This window comes from Pipra filicauda, unplaced genomic scaffold (assembly GCF_003945595.2).
Source record: "Pipra filicauda isolate LSUMZ 115617 unplaced genomic scaffold, ASM394559v2 scaffold19_size4547281_pilon, whole genome shotgun sequence".
Classification (NCBI taxonomy): domain Eukaryota; kingdom Metazoa; phylum Chordata; class Aves; order Passeriformes; family Pipridae; genus Pipra; species Pipra filicauda.
This window is the reverse complement of record NW_024104309.1, coordinates 1,658,328-1,683,315: the sequence shown is the minus strand read 5'-3', so window position 1 is coordinate 1,683,315 and position 24,988 is coordinate 1,658,328. Positions and strand designations below refer to the sequence as shown.

The following is a 24,988-nucleotide window of genomic DNA, read 5'->3' as shown; positions in this document are numbered from 1 at the left end:
ATATGATTCCACTTGGGTTGTTATTCAGGCAGGAAAAATAAGTTTCCAAGGCTGTTCATTAAAAAAACCAGGAGCTCCTTAGACAACACTGGTTCCAGGGAGCAGATAGTGTTTATGAGACACTCAAGAGGAGTTTGGCCCAGGTACAGTTTGTCAAGGCCGAGGTCTATTGAGCATTTCTCAGGTCATAGTGCGGCCTTGGTGGCAGGGGAAATGCACCACCACAAGGGAGAGAACCTTTTACTAGTCTGAGAGATATATAGTTGGAAAAAAAACCCAAACACACTTTCAGGCACAAAAGTCCTTCTGCAGGTCAGAGTATTTGGGGCAAGATCTGGTGTCTGAGGGTTATAGGTGGTGGAAAAGGTGCTGTGTGCTTACCCCAGCTTGGGACATAGGTGATGTTTAGCTTGCTTCTCTTTTCTTCTTGCTATTTGTCTCTGTTTCAAACACCAAATGTCACTCTCTCCCTTCTGGCAGCAGTGATGTTGCTCTGGCTGCACAACTGTGCCCAAAAGCTTGTCTGCTTTCTTCAAAGCTCATCTGCAACATCGTCTGCTGACCTAGTAGGAGCTGTTATTTCTGGCTGCATACCTTGCCTTTCTTTAACCTGGAGCATTTACATCTTCTTCCCTGAGTTTCTAGGTAACTGAAATTTGAAATTCTGCAAGAAATGACAGGTGAGTTTGGGAAATAATGGGCAGCAACTTCTCTGTAATGGCATTAAAAGTGTCACAGTCAGGCTGTTGGACAATATCAGCACTCATGTCCAGTGCTGCAGCAACCTCAGTGGCTTGCACTCTGGTTAGCTCTGTAGTCTGAGGCTTTGAGGAGACCCCACTCCTAATGTTCTCCTGATTTATGCCTGAAAGAAACAGCAGTAGCAGAAGATGTAGGACCTCCGATCTCTTCCCTTGATTTGTCAGAGAAAAACAAACCCTATACTGATTTAGGAGAAAGAGGATGTAACAGGCATATAAAAAGATGTATGTGAAGAAACAGAGAAACAGCTGGAAGACATTACCTTTTGACTGAAAAGAAAGGTCTCCATCTACAATATGCAGATGCCTTACCATCAGCACCTCAGACTGAGACAGGACCTCACAGTATGTACCCATAAGTAGCATCCCTGAGATATAGACCTGCCATCCCTCATGGAGAACATAGGCTTCCCTACTCGACCTCCCTGGGAAGTCACCCAGGATCCAGAGAGCTAATCTTTCTCCACAAAATGTATCCTCTCCTTTCCTTTGGCTACTCATCTTATTTGAAAAGGTGTAGTTTCACTTTCCTGACACTTCTCCTGTGCCAGAGAAGTGTCAACTCTTGTTGGCAGGCAACTCCTTGCCTCACAGAGGGATAAAACTCTCCTCCTCCATGATTCGCTGTGCCAATTCCAGTATGAGGGAGAGCTTATCCCAGCCCTATAATCTGCATTAGTCTGGATGTCAGCAGACACCTCAATGCAATAAAAGTTCAGAGCTTATTACAGGCTCTTGGCTGATATCAGAGATAATGGTAATTAATAGCTCTGGGATGACAATGGTTTATTGCTGGCTGATATCTCAACGCTTCCCTTAAGCAATCTGTAAAAAAATGGGCCTTGCCAAAGATGGAGAGGGCAGGAGGAGACAGAAAGCAGTTGTGTGAGTCTGCAGCTCAAATTCAAGGCTTGAGAAGTATACCTAGAGTTTAACACGAGCTGGAGACAGGATCTGTGCATTTACTCATTCTCGGATTTCAGAGTCACAGGGTTTCTGTGTGTGAGTATCAAAAGCCCACTGCTTCCCATCAGCACGGGGTTGCAGCCATCATATTTTGGTGCTTGCTAGAGGTACAAGAAATTTGGGTGTTGATTGTGTCAGGTGATAGTGAAATTGCTGTCTTATTTTACTAGGTATGGATATAACCAAATCTGTCCAACTGGATTTTACAGGAATCTCTTGTATTAAAGGAAACTGAGCAATCACACCTTCATCATCTTCCTTGCAGATACCTTTGCCAGTCATTGATTTGCAGAGCTGAGAAGCAGTTGATTTATCCAGTCCTCAGTCTGAAATCGTGCTGTATCTGCATGGGATGACCCACACACAGGAGTACGTCTTGTTGCTCTCCACAGAAAGGGGCAGAAGCCTTTTCTGAAAGCTTCCAGCTCCCTTCTGCTCAGCTCCATACACATGGGAGTTGCTTCCAAGGCACATCTGCTGTCAAAAGGAGCTGAGCAACTTGGAGGGAACAAGTACTGGCAATCAGCTTTTGACCTGATTTTATACTGAGTTTTCTAGCGAAAAAAGGACATTTGTAGTCTATCAGCATAGCACTGAATCATGTTAAATACGCCTCCATTTATCTTCAATAAGACCAATACAGTTCCTTATTATTGGAACAATGGTATATTTTTGTCATCCTTAATTATTAACTTATCTGGCTGCAATTTCTTCACTTATTAAAAGGATATTCTAGGTGACTTTAACAGCTATACAATTCTTATATAATCAACATCTTAAACTTTTTTTTTTTCCAGACATTCTTTTCCTTTTTTTGCTTTGCTTACAGCTTTCCTATTTTTCTTTGGCATAGGTAAGTAAACCCAAAGAGCCAGATCCTACAGTTACACTGATGTTTTTGGAGCATGGCCTGGAGTTTTATCGGTTTACACCATCTGGGAGTGGGCCCATGAAATTTTTAAAATGTTGAAATAAATGAAAGCAGACAGGTGATGGAGTGACAGCACCAGACGGAGAGAATGGCCACAGCCAAGGCAGCGAAAGTCTTAGCTTTATTTGGAGGAAAAAGGGCCCACAAGTACATCTGGTACCAGGAGGCTAAACACACTGGTAGATTTGCTGGGAGCTGAAAATGGGACAAAAATTTGGCCTGTACAGAAAAATAACTTGTAGTGTTTTCCTCCGGTGACAAGCCTTCACCGTCATGTTAACCCCAAATGCTTCTTCATGTTCCCACAGCATTTGCCACTTCAGGCAAGAGGAGGCCAGAGGCAAGTGATGGGAGAGGGTACCCTGCAGTTGCTCCCCACCAGCTGTGGTTCACAGTTGCCTTCACAACAAAGTGATGCTTCACCCTGAGCATCTTGGAGGCCGCTGGTACATTTGTTCACTGTATCATGAGTATGAAATAATCTATTTATTGCCTTCCACTGGCTGTATCCACTTTGCTATGCCCAGCACAGCCAGCATCCCCGGGATCTCACCAATGGAAGGAGATGGGGAGCACCACTGCTTCTCCACCCACTGCCCCTCCTCACTCTCGGCCAGCCTCGTGCCCAGAAGGGCTGTCTATGAAGGCAACTGGTGGTGGCCCATGAGCTCACTGTCCCCCAGTCCTCATCCAGAGGAGTGTGGCCTCCCCCAGTGTGCAGTTTGAGTGCTGGAACCCCAAATTCTTCAGGAACCAGCTCTCCATGCCTGCTACCATGTCACAGCCATTTCATTTCTGCAGCAGAGGACACTGGCCCCGGTGACAACGAAGGGAGGGCTGAATTCCTTTCCCAGTCTGGCTCTCTGTTTTGACAAGTGATTCTTTTTATAAATCCCAGACAGGGTGTCTTTTCACAGGCAGTTGTAAAGCTGGATTTAATACATGTCACAGAGGATACACAAAAGCTCTCGTATGTTCTGCTGCACTGTTTTTTTCAGTGGCTCTGCAAATGTGCTGACCAGCAGCTGACCTTGCCTCCTGATGCAGAGCATGGCCACCAAAGGATGGGTCACACTCTGCCATCATTAATATTCCAGATTTCAGTTCACACCCTACATCTGCTTCCTCCCAAGATGACGATGGGTCCCACCAGCCATCTACAATAGCTCACTGACAGAGTGGGGCCATGCAACATGGCCAGTATGAGAGCACATAGGGCACAGCCCAGACATCCTTGGTTCCTGCAGCACCAGTTATTCCTTTTCTTGGTGAAGCCATTCCCAGTGCAAACAGGTTGGCAACAGGACAAGGCAAAGGCAAGGAAGAAAGAGCAAACTCACCCTGAGGACTCAGTGTGCTGGGCAGGGTGGGCTAATCCACCTGGAGAGCCTTCCCCATCACAAATATTAAATAAGTCCTTCCACAGTAGGTCCACCTACACCTAAAACAGACTAATCATCCTAAAGATCCTTGTCTAAGCCTTCAGGTAGTGTTTCACTCTCCCTGAGAGCCATCTGGAAGTTTCTAAAGTAACTAAAATCCCATTTTCCCTCTTTCATCGATTTTCCAAGGACCACCCCAGCTACAGCTGCTGCACCAAACCCTCTGCCCTCCTCCTCCTCAAGCCACCACACAAACCTTCTCCCTCACATGAAACATTTGTGGAACATGAGAAGCAGGTCCTGGACAATGGATATCCTATTGATAAATACCTTTCAAAAACCACCATCCATAAGCCGGGCAATTAAGCAATATCAGATAAACACAGAAAGCCCTGCTCCAGCCTACATCCCCCGGCAGGCTTTTCTTTCAAGGCGACCGAAAATACTTAAGATTTCTCAGTAGAGGGAGCTTCTCACAAGCAGTTTGAGCACCACCTCTCTCCAACCCTCAGAAACGCTCCCGTTTGTGACAGCACCGTCTCTGCGCCAAATCAACGTGCAGGAAAACTGAAGGCAGGTGACTCCTCACCCCTACCAACCATCAGCTAGTTTCTTTATTGAGTTAAGCAGGCTTGCAGCTTTCCCAAAATTCTTTACTAGTTTCATAACTATTCCTCTTAAACACCCGTTCTTTTGGTGCCCTGACACCACTGAGCAGCTCCGTGGCAGTCAGTACCAGGGCTATGAGAGCTTGCATGAAAAAGGCATTGAAAAGGCATTGCTTTTCAATGCCTTCCTTTGGTACCCCTAAATGCCTCTTGATATTTTTCTAATGGAGACAGAAGTCTTCAGCCCACTTTTGTCTGCAGCTCAAATGCTCTCTATGCTATTAAAATGTAGTGAGGCCAGCAGGATAAGGGCAAGATCAGAACTCCATGCCCAGTGCTGATGAAACCGTGTCTCAAGTCCTGTGTTCAGTTCTGGGCCCCTCACAACAAGAAAGACATTGAGGGGCTGGATGGTGTCCAGGAAAGGGCAACAGAGCTGGGAAAGGGGCTGGAGTCTGATGAGGAAGAGCTGAGAGAGCTGAGGGGGCTCAGTCTGAAGAAAAGGAGGCCCAGGGGGAACCTTATCACTTTCTACAACTCCCTGAAAAGAGGTTGCAGCGAGGTGGGGGTCAATCTCTTTTCCCAGGTAAATAGTGACAGAAGGAAAGGAAATAGCCTCAAGTTGTGCCAGGGGAGGTTTGGATTGGATATTAGGAAAAATTTATTCGTGGAAATAGTCATCAAACACTGGAACAGGTTGCTCAAGGCAGTGGTGGAACCACCATCCCTGGTGGAATTTAAAAGCCGTGTAGGTGTGGCACTTGGGGACATGATTTAGTGATGGCCTTGGCAGTGCTGAGGGAACAGTTGGACTTGATGATCTTAGAGGGCTTTTCCAACCTAAACAATTCCATGATTCTATGTCCCTTTTGTCTGTCTCCTTAGACAAACAGCTGCCTCTTTTGTCCAAAAGCTTTTGTGTGGTTATCACCAAGCCCTGCTGGGTAAGGAACAGAGCCCTGAGCAGGGCTGGCAGGGCTATCTGGGAGGAGCTCTCCCCAGATGGATGGGGTGCTCCAGCACAGTCAGTGAGAGGCCTCTGCTCTGCTCTCAGCACAAGGGTGTGTGGGGTGAACTCCACTGGAGAGCTGGTCCAGGCAGAAAAAAAAACTGATTTAGAAAAGATGTTTAATTCTGTAGTCATATCCGTTCTCCAACCTGTTTTACTGAGTGACAGCAGAAGCACTTGTACTGCACAGTGTGCCCAGAACAGCACGAGTGGGCGGATAGGATGGCAGCAGAGGGAGGGAGGGAGGGAGGAGAGGAAGGGAAAAGGACTGCTTTTTTAAGAAGCACTAACAGCTTAAACACACTTAAAATGATAATTTAATTGAAGAAACCAGGGATTTCAGTCTCACCAAGATACCAAGAGAACCTTAGCAAACCAGATTTGCAGATGTTGTTTTCCTAAGCCTACATAGATTGTTGGATGATGTGTTATTCACACCTAAAATAACTAAAATTGACAAACAGAAGCATTTATAATATCTGTCCCCCCTTCCCTCATCCCCTTCTCATTCCTGTGCTTTCTATGCTTGACACTGCTAAGTACACAAGCCATTTGACCATAATCTGAATGGTGTTTCACCCCTCTGCTTTAAAGCAGTTTCACATCACATCCTACTCCCTTCTTTCTGCCTAGGGCCTTACAAAAACAAGAGCAAAACATGGCAAACATTATAAACACTTCTAACGGTTCTTCGTAAAAACAATTTCAAAACAGTATTTACACCGAAAGCATAAATATCCCCTTATGAATAAATGATGCTGTTATTCGATAAGCCCAGCACTTGATCACACTCAGATCAGGAATAATTATTTAGCTTGTTCTGAGAGGTTAAAATAACCTCTCCTAGGGCATAGGAACCTTCTTTTCCCTGAATAATTTCAGTCAGCAGACAAATTGGTAAATAAAAGCAGATATCATGTCAGATGTAAGAAAAGCTAGTGGGCAGACTAGGATCAAGTGCAACAAATATAAATTTGGCTGTAAATAAATTCAAGCTGGAAACTGGGAGACTGTTTCCAAATATGAGAGCTGTGAAGTTTCAGATCAGTCTTTCAATAAAAGCAGTGGGAGAAAACCAATAAAAGCAGTATGCCAAAACTTCCATCCCTGGAAGTGATGGAAGGAGGCCAGGTTGGATGGGGCCCCGAGCAACACGGTCTAGTGGAAGGTGTCCCTGTCCACAACAGAGGGTTGGAACTAGATGACCTTTAAGGTCCTTCCAACCCAAACCATTATGTGATTCTATGAAAACATGAACAGGGTTCAAAACAAAGCCTCTGAGCTGTCTGGAGGAGGCTATAAAGCGTGGCTGCCTGCCATAGCCACAGCTGAGCTCTGAACCTTGATGCACTGATCCCTCCCAGCCTGGAGCTCCCAGGTATTTCCTGTGGCAGCCAAAGGCCAAGGTGAGCATTTGTCCTGCTGACAAAGAGGAAGAGGCACCATCTGACACATTAATGTCCTACACCACCATGGCAGCGTCCTTACAGAACACTTTGATTCCGTGTTCCTCTCTGAACCTAGTGGTGCCATGGCAAGGTCTCTGACATTCCCAGAGTCCCTGACAGCACTGGCTGTGCCAGCACCTCCTGGGGCGATCAGTGGACCTCTGCCACTCTCAAATATCTCTTGAGGGACAGAATGCATTTTAGCTTAAAACCAAAAGCTTTATCTCATAGACTTTGTGTATCTTCCCTCCCACAGTTCCATCACGGAGAGGAATTTTCTGCTAGGATTTTAGAGAGAAAGCCGCGTTTTGGAGGTGGGTATCTCCTTCTTCCCTCTATAAAGTGTACCCCACGGCATTTCCGACTTTGTGGGAGATGCCTGCACTGCGGGTTCTCTGGTACAACGCCAGAAGGAATGACGCAAGTGAAGGATGTTGGAGGTGTTTTGCTCCAGACCCCCAATCAAAAGACATCAGGGCGAGCTCCGTGCCCGAGGGGCACTGGCCACCACAGCACCTCCACCACTGCTCTGCCAAGGGCCGGTCCTAACTCCGTAACCCTAACTGGGGGGGTCCCCCCTGCCCTGCTCCCCCTCACCCCGTGTCCCAGGCCCGTTCCCCAGCCCTGCCCGGGGGTCCGACCCGGCTCCCCCGCTCCGTCCCCTGTCGGTGACTCCCCCGCCCCGGGGGGGCCCCGCCGGCCGGGGCGATGAGGAGCGCGGGGCCGGCCGCGCGCAGCCAATCGGCTCCCGCAGCGCCTGGTCCGATCTCCGCGGAGCTCTCGGATTGGCCGCTGCCCTCCCCTCGCCTCACTCCCGGGCCAATGGCGCGGGGGGGGCGTGGCGCGGGCGGCGAGCGCGCGAGCGGCGGGCGCGGCATGGCGGGGTCCCCGCGGCCGTGAGGGAGCGCGGGCGGGTGGCGGGCGCCATGTCGGCGCTGTGGTCGGTGGGCGCGGGGCTCCTGCTGCTGCTGCTCTGGGTGCGCCACCGCGGACTGGAGGCCGTGCTGGTGCACCACCGCTGGGTCTTCGTCTGCCTCTTCCTCCTGCCGCTCTCCATCCTCTTCGATATCTACTACCAGCTGCGCGCATGGGCCGTCTGGCGCCTCCACAGCGCCCCGCGGCAGCACGCCCAGCGCGTCCGGCACATCCAGGCGCAGGTGAGACTCGCCCGGACCCCAGGACCCCCGCCCCGGGCTGGGGGATGGCTCTGAGCGGGGAGAACCTGTCCCTGTCCCACGACCTGCCAGCCCGTGCCCACCCTGCTGCTCCTTCCCCCCCATCCCGCACCCGGGGCAAAGTCCAGCCGGAGCGGGAAAAAACAAAGGAATAAACGCCAGCGGGTGTTTCAGCCCCTGTGGGTGTTTTGTCCCGCTCTGAAACTCTTCTGGAACTTCCCCCCTGCGGCTCCTGGCGCTGCGGCATCCTCAGGGACGTGCCGTGAGCCGCGCTGGACGCTCACCTGGCTCAGGGACACACGTGTGTGGAACGTGGGAACAGCAGCCTGGGAATGGCAGGCTCAATACTGTGTTTTAATGCCACTTAACATCCTGCTTCTCGGCACTGCCAGTTCCAGGAGATGGTTGAGGGGGAAATGAAACTTTTCCTCCACCCAGAAATGCAGATGTCTGTAATGTTTCGGTGCTCTCCGGTATTTATGGTAATTCTGTCACGTCTTCTGTTTTAGTCCTTGCCTCTCACGTTCGTCGCAGATATTAATGTGCACAGATTCTCTGAGGGTTTGGGGTTGTTTGGGTTTTTTTACCATCTGTAGCAGCAGTTGAGCTTTGAAGAAAACGCTACAATTGATGTTTGTTCACCAGCTGTTAACCACTGTGGCTTTGCAGAATTCCTGGATCATATGTATGGCTTACACATTTTCCTTTTCAACTTTTCATAGTGTCCTAGAAGGTTTTGAATTGGAAGGGACCTTAAAAACCACCTCATTCCAACCCCCCTGCCATGGGCAGGGACACCTTTCTCTAGACCAGATTACCCAAGGTTGCTTCCTCCAGACCAGGTTTTCTCTCTTTGCCCATTTAGTTGCAGGCTCAGACTACTTTTTGTGTGTTTTGGAGTAGAACTTAGATTATGACAGTGATAATACTTCCCTTACAGTATAGGTTTTTCTGTGGGTTTTTTAAACTGTGTTAGTTTCTTGCTAGTTTTCTGAATCCCTACCCAAAAAACCCCAAAGGTACAGGATATTAGAAAGGCTTCCTCTACATAGCTAGACCACTCTGGTGGTACTTTATTTAGAAGTTCGGAGGTCAGAGTTCCAAAGCATCCCTACTCTAACGTGAAGATATCCAGGATTTGTTACTTGATGTAGAGGAGTAACAGTATTTATGAACATCTTTTCACAGTGAGAGAAGAATGTTTCAGTTGTTACTTCTTGCAGGTTCGGGAATGGAAAAACGAAGGCAGCAAGAGATACATGTGCACAGGCCGGCCAGGCTGGCTGACTGTGTCACTTCGTGTTGGGAAGTATAAGAAGACCCATAAGAACATCATGATCAACTTAATGGATGTCCTGGAAGTGGACAGTGAAAGACAGGTAACAAATTCCATCACAAAGCTTTTATAATAGTAAAGTTTACAGCTTTCTTTACAATATCTGTAGCTGAAAAGGTTAGATTCCATACAGAGGAAAGGATTTCTGTAGCAACAGACCCACCAAATTTTAGGTTTTACAATGTGTGCTTGGACCATTTTGTCAAAAAAAACCCCAGCATATGGACTTGCTTGGCTTTTATGTGCTGAAGTCTAAAAGACCAGATTGATTTATGGTTTTGGGTACTGAGCAACAAGATGTTGAGGCAGAGGAGGAATCACTAAACAGTTTCAACTATTTTTAGTAGCGCTCTCAGGAAAGTGAGTCTCTGAGTTCTGACAACAGATGGAAGTGTATCCAGTTAGCCATATTTTGTCTCCATTAATGCTAAACACTTAATTTATGTTTGTTGGGGGAACTGGGTTTTTTTGTTGCTTTTTAGATTGTTCGTGTGGAACCTTTGGTGTCCATGGGCCAGCTGACTGCACACCTGAATCCCATGGGCTGGACTATTCCTGTGGTACCAGAGCTGGATGATCTCACAGTAGGTAAGGGTCGTTGTGATGACAAGAGACTCATTGATTTTGCTGCACTTTCACTGTTTTTTTTATGCAGTAACATTGCATTAAAGGTTCTATAAATACTCTGCTGAACCTTATGTTCCTTGTGGTATATATGCTATAAACACTGCCTTTTTTTTTTTTTTTCAAATAGTCTTAAAAGTCATGCCCAGAGCTTAGAAGTTGGGTTTTGCTCTCATAAACCACCTTCGTTTTGGAGTGTGTTTCATTTGGTTTGTTATGTGCTCTCTTGATAAGGTGGCCTGATCATGGGAACTGGCATTGAGTCATCATCCCATATCTATGGACTTTTTCAACACACCTGTGTGGCCTATGAACTTGTTCTTGCTGATGGAAGCCTTGTGAGATGTTCACCAGTAAGACAAAATGTTACTTTGCTATCATTTACAATGTCGTTGACAGTTATCAGTGTGGATATATGATTTAGTATGACATACTTTTTGCAGACTGAAAACTCAGACCTATTTTATGCAGTGCCTTGGTCTTGTGGTACTTTGGGTTTCCTGGTTGCAGCAGAAATAAAAATGATTCCTGCCAAGAAATATGTCAAAATACATTATGAGCCCGTGAGAGGACTGCAGAAGATTTGTGAGAAGTTCACTGAAGAGTCTAAGAAAAAGGAGAATAGTTTTGTGGAAGGACTTCTGTATTCTTTGGATGAAGCGGTTATCATGACAGGAGTCTTGACTGATGAAGCTGAGCAAAGCAAGGTAACTAAAGGGAAGTTATTCACAAAGAAAAAAAATACTCCCAAAGTCTAATGAAACTGTACTAGATGCCAGTATAAAACTATTATAAAATTGGAACAATCTCTTAACATGGGATTAAAAGTTAGATCTGTCCATCAGAATATTTTAAATTACTGTTCTTTGCTACTGTGACAGAGTCTGTTCTCTAAATCTCTTCAACTGATGAGAAATGACCCACTGATTTCATTATTCTAGCAAATAATTCAGTCTACAGACTCTTCATTTCAGTACCTGAGGGGGAAGAGAAGGATCTTTTCTCCTACACTGAACAATGCTGCTTTGAACTGCAGTTATTCAGAGTAACTCTCTTCCCAGCAAGCTTTGAATTCTGTTAATATTGGTAAAACACATCAGGGATAAGTACAGGAGGGACATGCTAACTGTTCATGCAGCCCTCCACCTGGATGTTTCTCCTTTGCCATGTGAGACTTTGGGTTGATGGTGGATTTAGAGACTAGTATTTTAGGAATCCAGTTCTGTCACATTCATAGTCTCTTAAATAGCTTGTAAGTGGCAAGCCTTAGCAAGCCTCACTTAAATTAAATGTTAATGCAAGAAAGGTAAGAAGGAGCCATGCAGGTGGAGAAATGAAGGTTCTGTCACAGAGAGTATAACATAGATTCCTCACAGTAAAGGAATTTGGGGACATACTCCATGTTGGCTAGGAAGGTGTAACTTATCTAATGAATGAATGTTTTCTTGCAGATAAACAGAATTGGCAACTACTACAAGCCATGGTTCTTTAAGCATGTGGAGAAGTATTTGAAAGCTGACAGGACTGGAATAGAATACATTCCTTCCAGACATTATTATCACAGACATACACGCAGTATCTTCTGGGAGCTCCAAGTAAGACCAGTTCCAAAATTAAGATACATATGCAGGAGGGTACTCTGCTCTTTCCCAGTGTAGGTACACTGTATCTTCTTCCCCTTGGCAACAACTTCTGTCTTTCATGGCAGAAAAACCCAGTGAAACTTAGGGCAAATTTACAAGTTCACATTTGAGTAAAACAAACCCAAGGGCACTTCTTTTACATAAGGCATTGTACCATAAACTCCTGATTTCTGATTTAGTGCTTTTCTGAATTTACACCTTAAGTACATATTTCAGCACGAAGCTTTTATACCTGCTCAGTGATTTTCAAATTCAGATGATGGAAAAAACATTAATGTGAAATTATGGCTGAAAATTTGCCCTGCCTAAACTCAGAGCAGTAATTATGCAGTAAGGTTATTACTTTGAATTTCATAAATATGTTTGTTGCGATGTGCAGTTCTGCAAAACTTTATTTGACATTCTTAAGTATTCCTGTTGTTACATTTTGAATCTCTGGAGTGAGATACCAGATCTTTTCAGCTCCTGGAGAAGTTAGATAGGAGTTGGCTGTGCAGGAAGTAATACAAATTTTACAGATTTAAAATGCTTTTAAGAACTGATCCTGTATGTGTTTATTCTTGCAAGAGTTCTGTAAGTTTAGCTTCTTGTGCACTCCTCCCTTGGCAGTTGTAAGATAATAGCCTGTTGTTCTCTGAATTTCGTTCTCTGAAAGTGTTTGAGGCTGTTTGTCTTGTGATTTGTAGCACTGAAAATTAGTGGTAACTAGAGGAGGCTTTAGGGCAGGGCTCTGTAGCCAAGTTCAATCTCTTATTTCCTCATATTTGTATTACAGTAGCTTAGCAAAAGTATCAGCAGTTAAATTTATTGAAAATCTGGCTTAATATTGTTCTGAGGATTCTGAAGTGTTCTTTTGGTTCACTTACACATTCTTCTGTCAAACTCTTTTTTTTTCCCTCTTTAAAGGATATCATTCCATTTGGCAATAACCCCATCTTCCGTTACCTGTTTGGCTGGATGGTTCCTCCAAAAATCTCCTTGTTAAAACTCACCCAAGGAGAAACCATTCGAAAGCTGTACGAGCAGCACCACGTTGTACAGGACATGTTGGTGCCAATGAAGAGCCTTGAAAAATCCATCCAGACCTTCCACATTGACCTTAATGTAAGAACACGTGTTTTTAGGATGCAGTGAATCTTGGAATGTTTGTGATAAGAACTGTGACTGTTGATCTTGAGACATAATATTCTGTTTGTGTGAAAGGTCATTATTGTGTCCTGGGGAGTACTGTGCTTTGTGAGTCCATGATTCAAGGCTGCAGCAGAAATGCACACAGCTTTCCAAAACAATTTAAAAAAAAATAATTAAAAAAAAAGATTCAAACTTTAGTAGAAGCCAACACTTCTAAAAGATTTTATCACTTAGTAAAAGTTGAAATGATTTTTCTTTCATCTAAAATGATTGGTGGTCTCGCTAAACACCAACTGTGGAGATTCATTTCCCTTTCTTGCTTTTATTTCTGAGTTTATTTCAGTCAGTGTAGAAGTACAAACTTGGCAATTTCAATTTTAGAGTAACCTGGAAAAGAAACTCTTTGTTCTCTTTTTTACTCAGAATGTTTATTCAGTTGTTGCTTTGGGATCAGGGATGGTTTATTTGTTTGGTTTGTTTCCTTTTCATTTCAAATATTTAAGGGGGAGGAGATGTAATTCTAGGACACTCAGTCTGTTTGTGTTACAGTCATTAGAAAGTACAGCTAAGAACAACACCAGGACAACTGGAAAGGAAGAGCTGAAAGGAAGAGTTTCAATCCCAGATTGGGAAGAAACTCTTTATTTTGTCACATTTATTAACAAGCTTAAAGGACTGTTTTGTTACAAAATAAGTGATACAGTGTTTTCCTACCTCTGCAGGTGTACCCTCTTTGGTTATGTCCTTTCATATTGCCCAACAATCCTGGTATGGTCCACCCCAAAGGAGATGAAGCCGAACTGTATGTGGATATAGGAGCTTATGGAGAGCCCAAAAGGAAACAATTTGAAGCCAGGGCTTCAATGAGGCAAATGGAAAAGTTTGTAAGAAGTGTGCATGGGTAAGGATACAACTCCTCAGAGCAGTAATAATGCCTATAACTCATTCCCATGTCATTTAATCACAGTTATTTAATCCCACAGAACTTTAATATTGCAATAATTTAGCAACTACAATAATTGAAAACTAATATAAATTTCTAATTTTGATGGTATGATTTTTGAATATGGTTTCACTTTATAGTTTGATTGCAAATCCAACCAACCAAATGGGCACTCTGGCTGAAGTTCTTGCAGTGTATTTGTGAGGTGGATGGCTTTGGGTCACCTTTCACTTCCAGGCTGCTCTGGGAGTGGAGTCTGCTGTAACAAAACACCTCCTTGGAATACATCCCTCAGGAATCCTGCAGGCTGTTAAAAGTTTGGACAGCTTTCCTGCCTGCCCTTGGGACTGTTCTTCCTGCAGTCCTTGCTGAGGCTCTGCCCTGTCCTTGTGCCAGGGTGTCCTTGCCCAGGGATCTCGGCCTTGGCTCTCCCTGCAGTCCCTGTGTGGTGGTGGGAGCCTTTCCTCCCACAAAACTTGTACTCCAGAGCTTCCTTTTCCCTGCCTCAGTTCTTATTACACAGGACCACAGTAGGCGTGAGGCATGTGCCCACCATCTGTCACGGACTCATGCCAGCCTAATTTGCTGTAGTGGTGTCAGTGGAGAAGCAGCCACAGGCTGGTTTCTCAGGAACAAAAAGCAACTACACGGTATTTTTACACCATCAGTATAATTTATCCACATTTCTATTTTGACCTACTTCTCAGTCTAACAGTGATCATGTCCCATGTGGCTGAGCAACAATGGTGAGGCTGCTTCAAGATGATTTGGGGACTGTAAATGACTTCGAGCGGCAATAAGGGATCTGCCAGAGAACAAAGAAACCCAAAGTTAATTTTAAGCTTTTTATTTTTATTAACTTGAAATTGAGCTTTTAATTTAAAGACCTTTACTAAAAAATTTTGTCTGTTTTCTACCTGCCACTGGGAAATAAACAACAGATAAATGCTTAATCTTATAGTTGTGTAATTGCACACAACAATAGAGCTTTTATGTAAGTAAGTTTGTGTTTTGCTGCTGTACTCTGATGCTAGCTGCAGTTTAGAAAGCACAGGATGAAAGTGAGGAAGAGTCCACAACTAAATAAGGATTTAATTTGTAAATGGACCTTTGTTACACTGTGCTTCATTTACACTATGAATTCAGTTTCTCAGCCTGGTCTGATTTGGTGGTGTTTTCCCTTCCAAGTTCTATTCTCAGTACCCAGTCCTAAGAAACTAAAAAGTCAAAGGATGTATTGCTATATCTGCCTTGAATGGATTTCATAACACAGCTGATACCACACACCATGACTATATCTCCGTGGATCATAAGAAAACACACAGAATACACCTTTGTTTTTTTTAAGCTGAAATTAAAATCTTTTGAATGGAAGAAAATCTGTCTTTCAAGAGCAGTTAAAAAGTATTTGTCAGGGAGAATGTAGGTTATGTATGGTTTTCGATGCAAGGAGCCAGACTCTGGGTTTGGCTGAACTTTAGAAGTTCTCTCCAGACTTGTGTTTCTGTGAATACAAGCTGATAGAATACAAGTTGTCAGAGGAGTTGGCTTCACGTGGTTAGGATGGCTAAACATGACCCACCTTTTATACACATTTTTTTAATCCTTGTAGTAGCAAAACGTATGAAAGTATCAATACACTGATGACTAAAGAGCTATATTTTAAAAGCAATAATTAATTACTTTCTTTTCCCATCTTGCCCTTCACCAAAGTGACTGTAGCAGTATACTGCTGTTTTCACCTTTATGTATTATTTCCTCTTGGAAAAGAGATCATAGTAATGTTAAATCCACAAAATATTGTTGGCTGAGCGTCCCAACATAATCCATGAGAGCAATTGTACTTGCTTGTTTTTAAAAAGCACTTTTGATGGGGTTTGTTGTTGAATATTTGCTATTCGTATCTTGCCCTGAATTTTTTATTTAATATTCTATATCAAATCTTGTGGCACAATTAATGTTGAATCACTGTCCCTTTTTTTCCCCTGCTCTCCAGTTTCCAGATGCTGTATGCAGATTGCTATATGACCCGTGAGGAGTTCTGGGATATGTTTGATGGTTCGTTGTACCACAAGCTGAGGGAGCAGATGAATTGCAAGGATGCCTTTCCAGAAGTGTATGACAAAATCTGCAAATCTGCAAGGCACTGAGCCTGGCTTAGCTAAACAAGCAATCAGGGAAAGAGGAATTTACCTATAGCTAGTCAGTATATCCTTTAAAAAAAAAAGCTTTATTGCTCTCCAAATAAGCTCATTCTTGTTGATGTTTAAAGGTATGAATTCCTGCTTTATACATTTATGTTTAGTATTTCTTCGTATCTTTTAAAATCAGTTTTCCAAACTCAGAGTGATTGTTTTGAAGAAATCTGAAGTGCTAGCCTTTGTATCTAATGTCGTGACATAGGTGAATTCACCTATTTCCAAGCAGAAGAAAAATAATGGGAATGGATGAAGATACTGGAGTTACACCAGCTGTGTACCATAGCTCTATTAAACATTACTTTTGAAAATGGGAGGGGAGGGCTGAGAAATAGGTGCCAAAGCATTGTGTAATTAATCCTGTTGTTAAAAACATTTGCCTTCAGTCAGTATCCTGCAGAGCAGCTCCGCAGTGGTTCCATCATCCTCCAGCTGGCTGCCCAGCGCTGGTGGTGGTGGTGCTGCACTACCTGGGGTGTCCTGCACGGCAGCTGAGCTCCCTGACAGTGGCTTCTGTTTCAAAACTGAGCACTGAGGTGTGAAGAAGATGCTTTTTACTTGTGCCTATCAGATTTGTACTGATTTTGATTATGAAGTGCGAATGGATGTGTAGGTTTTAGGTATTTCGTAGTTGGCCAACAGTGCATTGGTTTTTTTGCCCCAAAGTATCAATGTTCTGGCTTTGTAGATCACTGAAAAGAATTGCTGCTATTTCATATAGCCAAATTTTAATTTCCTTGTGGGTTGGTTTATTTGGATTTTTTTGTTTGATTGGTTTGGTTTTTTGGGGGCTTTTTGGTTGTGGCTTAATTTTAGTGCCTTAAAAGTACTCAGTTGGAGGAAGATGTGGGTTATTTCAGACGGTTCTGTCCTGGCCCAATAGGAAAAGGAAGTCAAGGCTTCCTTTATACGAGGTTTATTAAAGCAAGTGGCTGTGGATAAGAACTCTTGATGTGAATCTTGATACACACAGGCTTTGGTTCTGACTCGAGTGACAGTTTTGCTTTTCATTTTAGTTGGGTTAGGTTGATAGGCTTTGTAAAAGGACTGTTTCAGTCACCTGGAGAGGAAATCAACAGCAAGTGCTGTTAGTTCCCTCTTCTGCTGCTCACAGGTGAAAATGGCACAGTCATGGACTTGATGCAATTGAGTGTAGAAGTGTGGAAATGTTTTGACCCTGTAGCTAGAAACAGGGTTCCAAACCAAGCCTGTGTCTTGTCCAAGCAGTACTGAAAATTGTTACTTGAAACCTTACTGAGCTCGAGGGAAAAGAAAGTCCTTCTCTTGAGGCTTTTGTAGGGGTAACATGGAGAACTTCCTGAACAGTTACCAGTGGGAGGTGTAATTTTATTATGCGTGCTAAACCAATGATTTTATTTATTGATAGATGGATGTTTATGGTCCAGATGAAACCAATGATAAAGCAGTAGCAGGAATAACTTTGGGCTGTAACTCAGTGATGCATATCATGTGCAAGTAAAGTACCCCCCAAAATCCTGTGCAGTGGAATGGTGGCAGGGACAGCGTTCCATGGGGAGACACAGCCAGTGCAGAGTGTCTGCAGTGCTGCCCAAGCCATGGAACTGTGTCAGTGATCCAGGAGTGTCTGCCACGCCATTCCAGGCTGCACCAGGGGTACACAGGAAGGCAAGTGTTGATTCTCAGGGTGTGACCTGCCTTCCTGCCCCTGGGGCAAAGCTACGACTTAGCCCAGTGCTTGTATGATAGTCTGCACAGAGCAAGAGTGGTTTGGTTAGCTTTGAAAGGGCAATGTTAAAACAGCTAGAGGATATGCAAATACTTCTACTTAGGCTGTGTTTCACTTATGTACTGATGATCTTTAGGTATGCACTGTGTTTGTTTTTTCACTTCTTAATTTATTGGCAAACTTTGTATGCCGTGATTGAGTACTGCAACTGTATCAGTCACACACATGCACACACATAATTGCTGTTGCTCTTGATTTTTGGTTGTACTGGCTGTTGGAAATAAAGCTCTGGCCAGCGTACTGTTCAAAGTGGTGTCTTTTAATGAGTGTTACGTGCTTTTCAACAGCTGTTTATCATTTCTCTCGTGCTTATTGTGTCGTTACACATGGTCAGCAATTACTGAGGAAAGCTGCTCTCTGGGTGAGAGACCCGAGGCACTGGGAGATGGGTGGGAAATGAGGACCCTGGTGCTACAAACTGCTTTGAAGGAATGTCTTTGAAGTCTGTGAGCCTTCACTTATCTCTGCCCCGAGACACACCTGCACCAAACAAACACCCCATAGCTGAGGCTTAACGCTTCAGTTACGCCCAGCTAGCTCCACAGCCTCATGATGCCAGTTATCCTGACTTTTCCCTCCCCTTTCCTCATTCTGTCCCTTCGATGTTTTGTCCAAGGAGGACAGGCCCCCATTTTGCATTTAGGTGCTACCTATTGACATGGATAGTTACTTCATTCATCTCACTTCACGCTAACAAATCTAATCCCCGTTTTGAAAGAGCAGCCACAGAAGGGAGGATGAAGATTCAGTGTGCTCTTCAGCCTGAGGAGTTTCACACCCACCTCTTCTGTTTCCCTGATAAATGCCTTTGTGGCAGCTCTGTAGGCTCAGTGGGAGGTGTTCCTGCCCCTCCCCTGGTCATAGCTGGTACACCTTCTCCCAGTGTTCTCTTCCTAGAGAGAAGCTTCCAGGCTGTCTCCTGAAATCCAGGCTGCCAAGTGGCTCAGCCCTGCTGAAACCGCAGTTCAGGTGCCAAAGCCCTTCGTTGCTTTAATCACATTCTGTGTTGTCCCTGGCTTACAGCTGAATTTCACAATATTCCTTTGTTGCCCCAGCAGTGTTTCTGTACCCTCCCTCACCCACATCACTGCTCAGGCATTTCCCTTCAGACCTCCTTCCTCCTTTGCTTGCCTCTGGAACAATAGTCAGGATTTCCTTAAATCACTGCGATTTTACCTGTGTTTCATTATCTCCCCCCACCAAATGATAATTGCAGATTAGTTAGCATACTTAATCAGCCACAACTAACACGTAATTACACCTAAATTTAATTATTCCGGTCTGGTCTAAACACTTGTACAGGACTTGATAAAGCTTAACTCTGAGAGAACCAGCATACTCCTAATACATTTTTATGGCCTGCCTTTGTTACTACGGACAGCTCTGCTCATCTCATTTTCTCCATTGCCTCCAGATTTTAATTCCCTGCTCTGCTTTGCTGTAGTTGCACTTTTCAGATCCAGTTCCCCATGGAGTTGCATTGGTGGACCTGGGGCTACTCAGGTGTGGTAACACCACCCACAACAGGTATGTGCAACTCCTTTAAGTAATAGTAGTGTTTGAGAGGACATGTTTAACCCTGATTGAACTGTTGTGTGGCAGCAGACGTTCCATGGGAGGATGTGCAGCACCTGGCATCATCATCTCAAGTATGTCACTGCTATAAAGTCCAAGGTGTAAACTACTTGAACATAAAAGTTAGACTGCTGATTGCCTAAAGAAAAATTAAATTAGCACAGAACAAGACGTGAGTTGTTTCCCATCTCTCAACTTGCATGCCAGCATGCTGTAAGTATTTTCATCTACCCCCTCATCTGCTGGCATCTCTGCCATTTATTCACTGATTGGGGTTTTCCAGCACCATCTTCTGTTTGGAAAACTGATTTCTTCAGAGGTATCTGAACAACATGGAGCAGAAATCAAATCACTCCAGCTGTTCTTAGCAACGGGCTTGAGCCACTCACTGTGGAAAGAGGATGTGATTCAGTGGGCTGAAATTATTGGCTGGATTAATCTCATTAGTCGTAAAAAGCATGGAGGTGAACAGAGCTCTTAAAAGCCTGGGTGTTCCCTAAAAAGCACAGCTGTAATGTGAAAAGCGATTTGGGAGCTGGTGCTATTTGATCAGGGAGATGTGTTTTAATTGCAGATGCCACTTACTGTTCAGATTGGGTTTTTATTCCTATGGGAATTCAGATTAACAAAGCTGGGCAGTACTGAAAGCTGATTTCATCATGCCCTTTCCATCATGGGACAGGTAACTTCTGGCTGCCCCACTCAAAGCTGCCAAGGTATATTTTGCCAAGACCGATTTCTGCCTACCTGCTGGAGATGCAGACAGCCCTTGCAGAGCTGTCGACCCATCCTGCCACCACAGCAGTTCACTAATCCTGCCCACAAGCAAAGGTGAGGGCGCAGGGCTGTCCCGAGGTCTCTCATTAGCCTAATTCCCAGCTGCTGCACAGGATTTTCATGCTGGTGGTTTCAAACCCTCTACAGTCAGAGAGCCTTGTTACCTTCCTTCCTCAGACAGGGAAACCAAGACACAGCCTGAGAAGGTGATTTTTGTTCAGGGCCATTGAGCACTCCAGTACTGGCACTGGGAATGAGTCCAGACAGCCTGATTATCCATCCACCTTCCAGTTCTTTCCCAAGGTACCTCCTCTAACTCAGTGGAAACTACCTGCCTACACCTCCACTGCAGGAAAATTGCATTTCACAAGGTGCAGCCTCCACCTCAGCATCTGTGAAGTGCCTTGAGAGCCGGTTGTTCTTTAACTCTCCCACTACCCCTGCCGAGTGGGGAAGCACCAAGGTCTTCTCACTTTCCTGGGAGGGGAGAGGTGTGGCAATGCCAACCTCCCTGTCCACAGAGGGAACCTGCAGTGGGGGTGCTGAGTCTTTCTCAGTCCTAATCCAGTGCTTCAATTACACAGTTGTCCCATCTGGCAATGAGTTGCAGTGTCATTGCCCCCTGTCCTTTAAGTCACTGTGTTCAGAGGACAGGGAATTCTCTGTGTCATGCATCCTGTCTGCCTGTCAGCCCTACCCCAGGGAAGGTGTGGTGCAATTCCAGCAGTCTCTCTCTCTTGCCCTTGCTCCTGGCCCTGCCCAGGTCCTCCTAGCCACTGTCTCGCGAGCTGGGGGCTCCTGGCAGCTCTCAGTTCCCACTGAGGTTCCCCCAGGCTGGGAAATCCCCCATGCACCTCCCCAAAGTGTTCTCCTGACAATTGTGCCAGCACCAGAGCCACTCACCTTGGCGACTAATACAACAACATGTGCCACATCTTGACCAAACCAAGCCTGTACTGTTGGGGAGGGAGGAGAGGACACAGTAACCAGTCATAGCCCAGCCAGTCCCCTCCACCAGCAGTTCTGGCCACAGTGGGCCATAAAGAGTCGATTATCTCTGTGGGCTTGAGCACATTCACCAGTCACCTACTACCAGCTGCAGTGAAGGGCGGCCATGTCACAACCTCCCCACTCAAATGTGATCCCCACCAATTACGAAGGTGTTTTCATCCTTGACCTCTTTCAAGTTGCCTGTTCCTCACTCCTCTGGATAAAGGAGAAAATCCACGTGGCTTCCTACTGCTCCTCCCTAGCCAAGGTGGACTATTTCAGACTAAAGCTTTCCCTGTCGGCTTTGAGCCCTTTAGGCTTTGTTCTGGTTCTCCATGGGGAAGCTGCCAAGATGAATACAGCTCCAGGAATGGGTACTAAGGCAAAGGCTCCTACCTGAACAGGCTCTGCAATGTGCTGCTGATGCTGCTAGAGGAAAAACTGGCTTTCAAGCAGCAGAATGTGACTTTTGAGGATACAAGGAGCTCCTGGCACCTAAAAGGACTCAAACTCAGCTGCTCTCATCCATGAAGTGCATCTGCTTGCTTGCAGCTGAAGCAGAACAAAACTAATGGGAAGGGCTGTCCAAGCATCCCTTGAAAAGGGCAAAGGCCTGAGGATGCAGGCAGAGGTAACGTGGTCATTGCTGAGCTCCTGCCAAGCTTCCCTGCCTAAGGGCAGCCTGTGCTCTGCAATGGGTGCTCAGCACTGGGTGCTCAGTGTGAGCAGCCCACCTCCCAGGCTTCCACCCCAGGGTGCTCCCAGCTTGAGCTGGGTGTCCCAGACCATCATGTGCAAAAGGTCCCTGTGCAAGAAGCTGCTTCTCAGCAGGCACAGACAGTGTGGGAGATGAGGGGAGCTACATCGCTAAGTTCAGCTCTCCCCACACGTGCAGCCCATGTCCCTGACTGCCCATGTCCCCAGGACTGCCTGCAGCCACATCCTGGCAGCTCTAATCCCCAAGGACTGCGGGAATGGTGGCAGCCCTTGCCATGGCAGCCATCACTGTGGCACCCAGCACCGTGGTTCCCCAGGAAACGTCCCTTCCTATGTGGAGACAGGGCTGGAAAACAGCAGGGTCAAGGCAGGGATCCTGGTTGTAATGGAAACTGTTGTCTGCTCAGGGGGAGCTGTCTGAAAGCACCCAAAGGTTACCTTGGATAGCTGCCAGGATGCAGAGGTTGTGCAGTAATTTCGTATCCCCCAGTAACTTCACCAGGGGCAAATAAAAGACAGGACCTGTAACCACCACTCCAGTGGGCATAAAAACGTTGTCCTGCAGTTGTGCAATTACAGTAACACCACTGGAGGGAGTGACATTAGTGAGCCAGGTGTGTGAGCCAGCGCAGGGCTCACAGACCCTACAGGTTGTGTAAGAGCACATCCAGGGCCGGATGGGATGTGCCACCTCTCTGTGCCAACCCAAAGCCCAGACTGCAAATCCTCTGCAGGATGCAGAGAGGTTCAGCCACTGAATGACTTGGCCTCTTGCCTTCCCTGACTTCTCCTCCCTAGACCTGGCCTGGTGCTCCCTGGGGATGCTACTGGAAAGGGAAGGGGTTTTTCCACCACTCAGTGGGGTTCCAGGACTGTGGCTTCTCTCACACAGACCCCCCGATCACTTTGGCGAGGAACTGTGCCAGGGACTGATCTCAGGCAGCTTCCATTGCCTGCTCAGTCTTTCCTTCATCTTCCCCCCATCCTCAGCAATTTTCCTCCCGGAAATCCCCCAGGGCAAAGAGGGGAGGCTCCAGACAGACATGTGCATGGCACACCCCCCTTAGGCCACTGTTGTTTGGCCCCAATGGCATAAATCAGCCCTGGCAGAGCAGCGGGTGAGCAGTTTGGTGAAAGGCTGCAGGGGCAGCAGTACGTTTATTAGGTTCCCCCAGCACAGCTGGAAAAAATAAGGATCACAGAGAGGCTTTCAGGCACATAACCCCCAAGCTGAGCCCTGCATTCAGTCCTGTCTGCTGATTTAATAAGAGATCAGCTTTCCCCACATCTCCTGAATAGCCTTAAACCCTCCTGGTTAAAATGCTGCCCCAGCAAATCAATCCAAGATGGTTTTGTCCCTTTGATCAGCACAGCAGGCAATAAGTCACTGATGAAAATGTTTCACCTCTCTGGCTCCAACAGGCAATAGAAATGGAGACAACCCTCCCATCCTGAACTGCCTAGTGAAAATCTCCCAATTCCTGGGCAAGCAGGAGGTGGCCAAAGGGATATGCAATGTAGCACTGGAGGTCCTGTGGGGGACACAGCTCAGCTGGCAGGTGCAGGTAAGTCCTGATTGAGGCCAGCACAGTGTGCTGAGTGTCCAGAGGTGTGAGCAGATCCTGCAGGGATCCATCCTGTTCCTCCCAGGCAGCCACAGTGCTTCTCCTAGACAGCATTTGCATTGCCTGTCTAATTGTGGTGGGAAACACGTAGGAAGAAGTAATTGCCTGACAAAACCAGTGAAGGCTGTTCTGGGAGGGAAGTTGCTACCTGGCAGCCAGGAAACCTGGGCCAGATCCCAGCTCTGGCACTGAGCTGGTGAGGGACTTCCACAGGTCCCTCCAGGCACACAAGATGCTGAGTCACCTCACAGAACTGGCTCAACTCTTTAATGACTTTAATACTCCTAAATCATGCAAGAGCATCAAAAACGTGCCCACTTCCAGCCCCCTATAAACAGGAGTGCACATGAGGATTTCCCATCATAGAAGAATCGTGAAGATTTCTTCAAATCACATCTTTAAATAAAATAAGGATTCATTCTTACTTGTCTATACTTAAACAGGATAATTTAACTCCTGTGAAATCTCTTCCTCTAGTGGAGTACTTTATTATGTGCTTACAGCTGCTCTCAGAGGTGTTTAACTCCCGCTGAGCTGAGGGAAGAGGCTGAAAAGTGCAGTGTCGAGGTCACCGGGTGCTAGGCAATGTCTGTCTGCCAGACTGGACAGCAGAAAGCTGAAATGAGATAAGAAAAAGGCTTTTGATTCTCAGCCCTCCTTCGGGCACACTCCAAGTGGTTGTCTCTAAACACACTGGGACATGCTGCCCCGAAGACTGAGCCTGGAAGGGGGAGCAGATGGGCTTGTTGCTTTCAAGGATCCATTTTGTCCTGCCCTGCCTCTATTTATTATTTTTCACTATTACATGAGAGTGGTTGCTGTGTAACAACTCTTCCCGGTGGATGGAACTCCTGGATCAAGCCATGGAGTTTGACGTGGGTGATGCCGTTCCCGAACTGCAGCTCTTCAGGGACAAAGGGCTCACAACCCAGAAAACACTCGCCATTGAGTGCTGCAGGTGGGCCATCCAAGTGGGCAATGTGGCTCCGTGAGTTAGGAAAGATGAGACATTCCCAGCCGGCACCTGCAGCTGGAGCTGAGGTCGGTCTTCCACAGCCATACTCTGGAGGTGACCAAGCCCTCCAGAGCCTTCACCTCCGGGAGAGGACAGAGCTGGTGAAGATCCTGTTTGAGATGATGGAGGTCGATTCTCCCGAGGGCAGGATGGACGAGCGGCCCCTATCCCTCTCAGCCAGCAGTGGCTGTCTCTCCCATGAGCCGTCAGGATCGTCTCAGTTTCCCAAGCCCTTGTTAATTAAGACGGGTTTAATTAGGAATCCCGGCGGTGCCAGCCCCTGTCCCCGTCCCGCCCACCGCCCGCCGCTGCAGCCGCGCCTCCCGGCCGGCAGGGGGCGCCCGCGCCCCGCCGACGGAACCATAG

General features: G+C 46.1%; 1 protein-coding gene across 1 annotated transcript; it reads left to right on the top strand.

Annotated features, from left to right (window-relative positions):
- Window positions 1–7,967: 7,967 nt before the first annotated feature.
- Window positions 7,968–18,172, top strand: DHCR24 (24-dehydrocholesterol reductase). Its single transcript, XM_027748754.2, has 9 exons — window positions 7,968–8,262; window positions 9,504–9,659; window positions 10,099–10,204; window positions 10,475–10,593; window positions 10,684–10,947; window positions 11,692–11,835; window positions 12,790–12,987; window positions 13,737–13,915; window positions 15,954–18,172. Exons 1-9 carry the CDS (start codon window positions 8,032–8,034, stop codon window positions 16,105–16,107), a joined length of 1,551 nt encoding a protein of 516 aa, XP_027604555.1. The 5' UTR covers window positions 7,968–8,031; the 3' UTR covers window positions 16,108–18,172.
- Window positions 18,173–24,988: the final 6,816 nt, after the last annotated feature.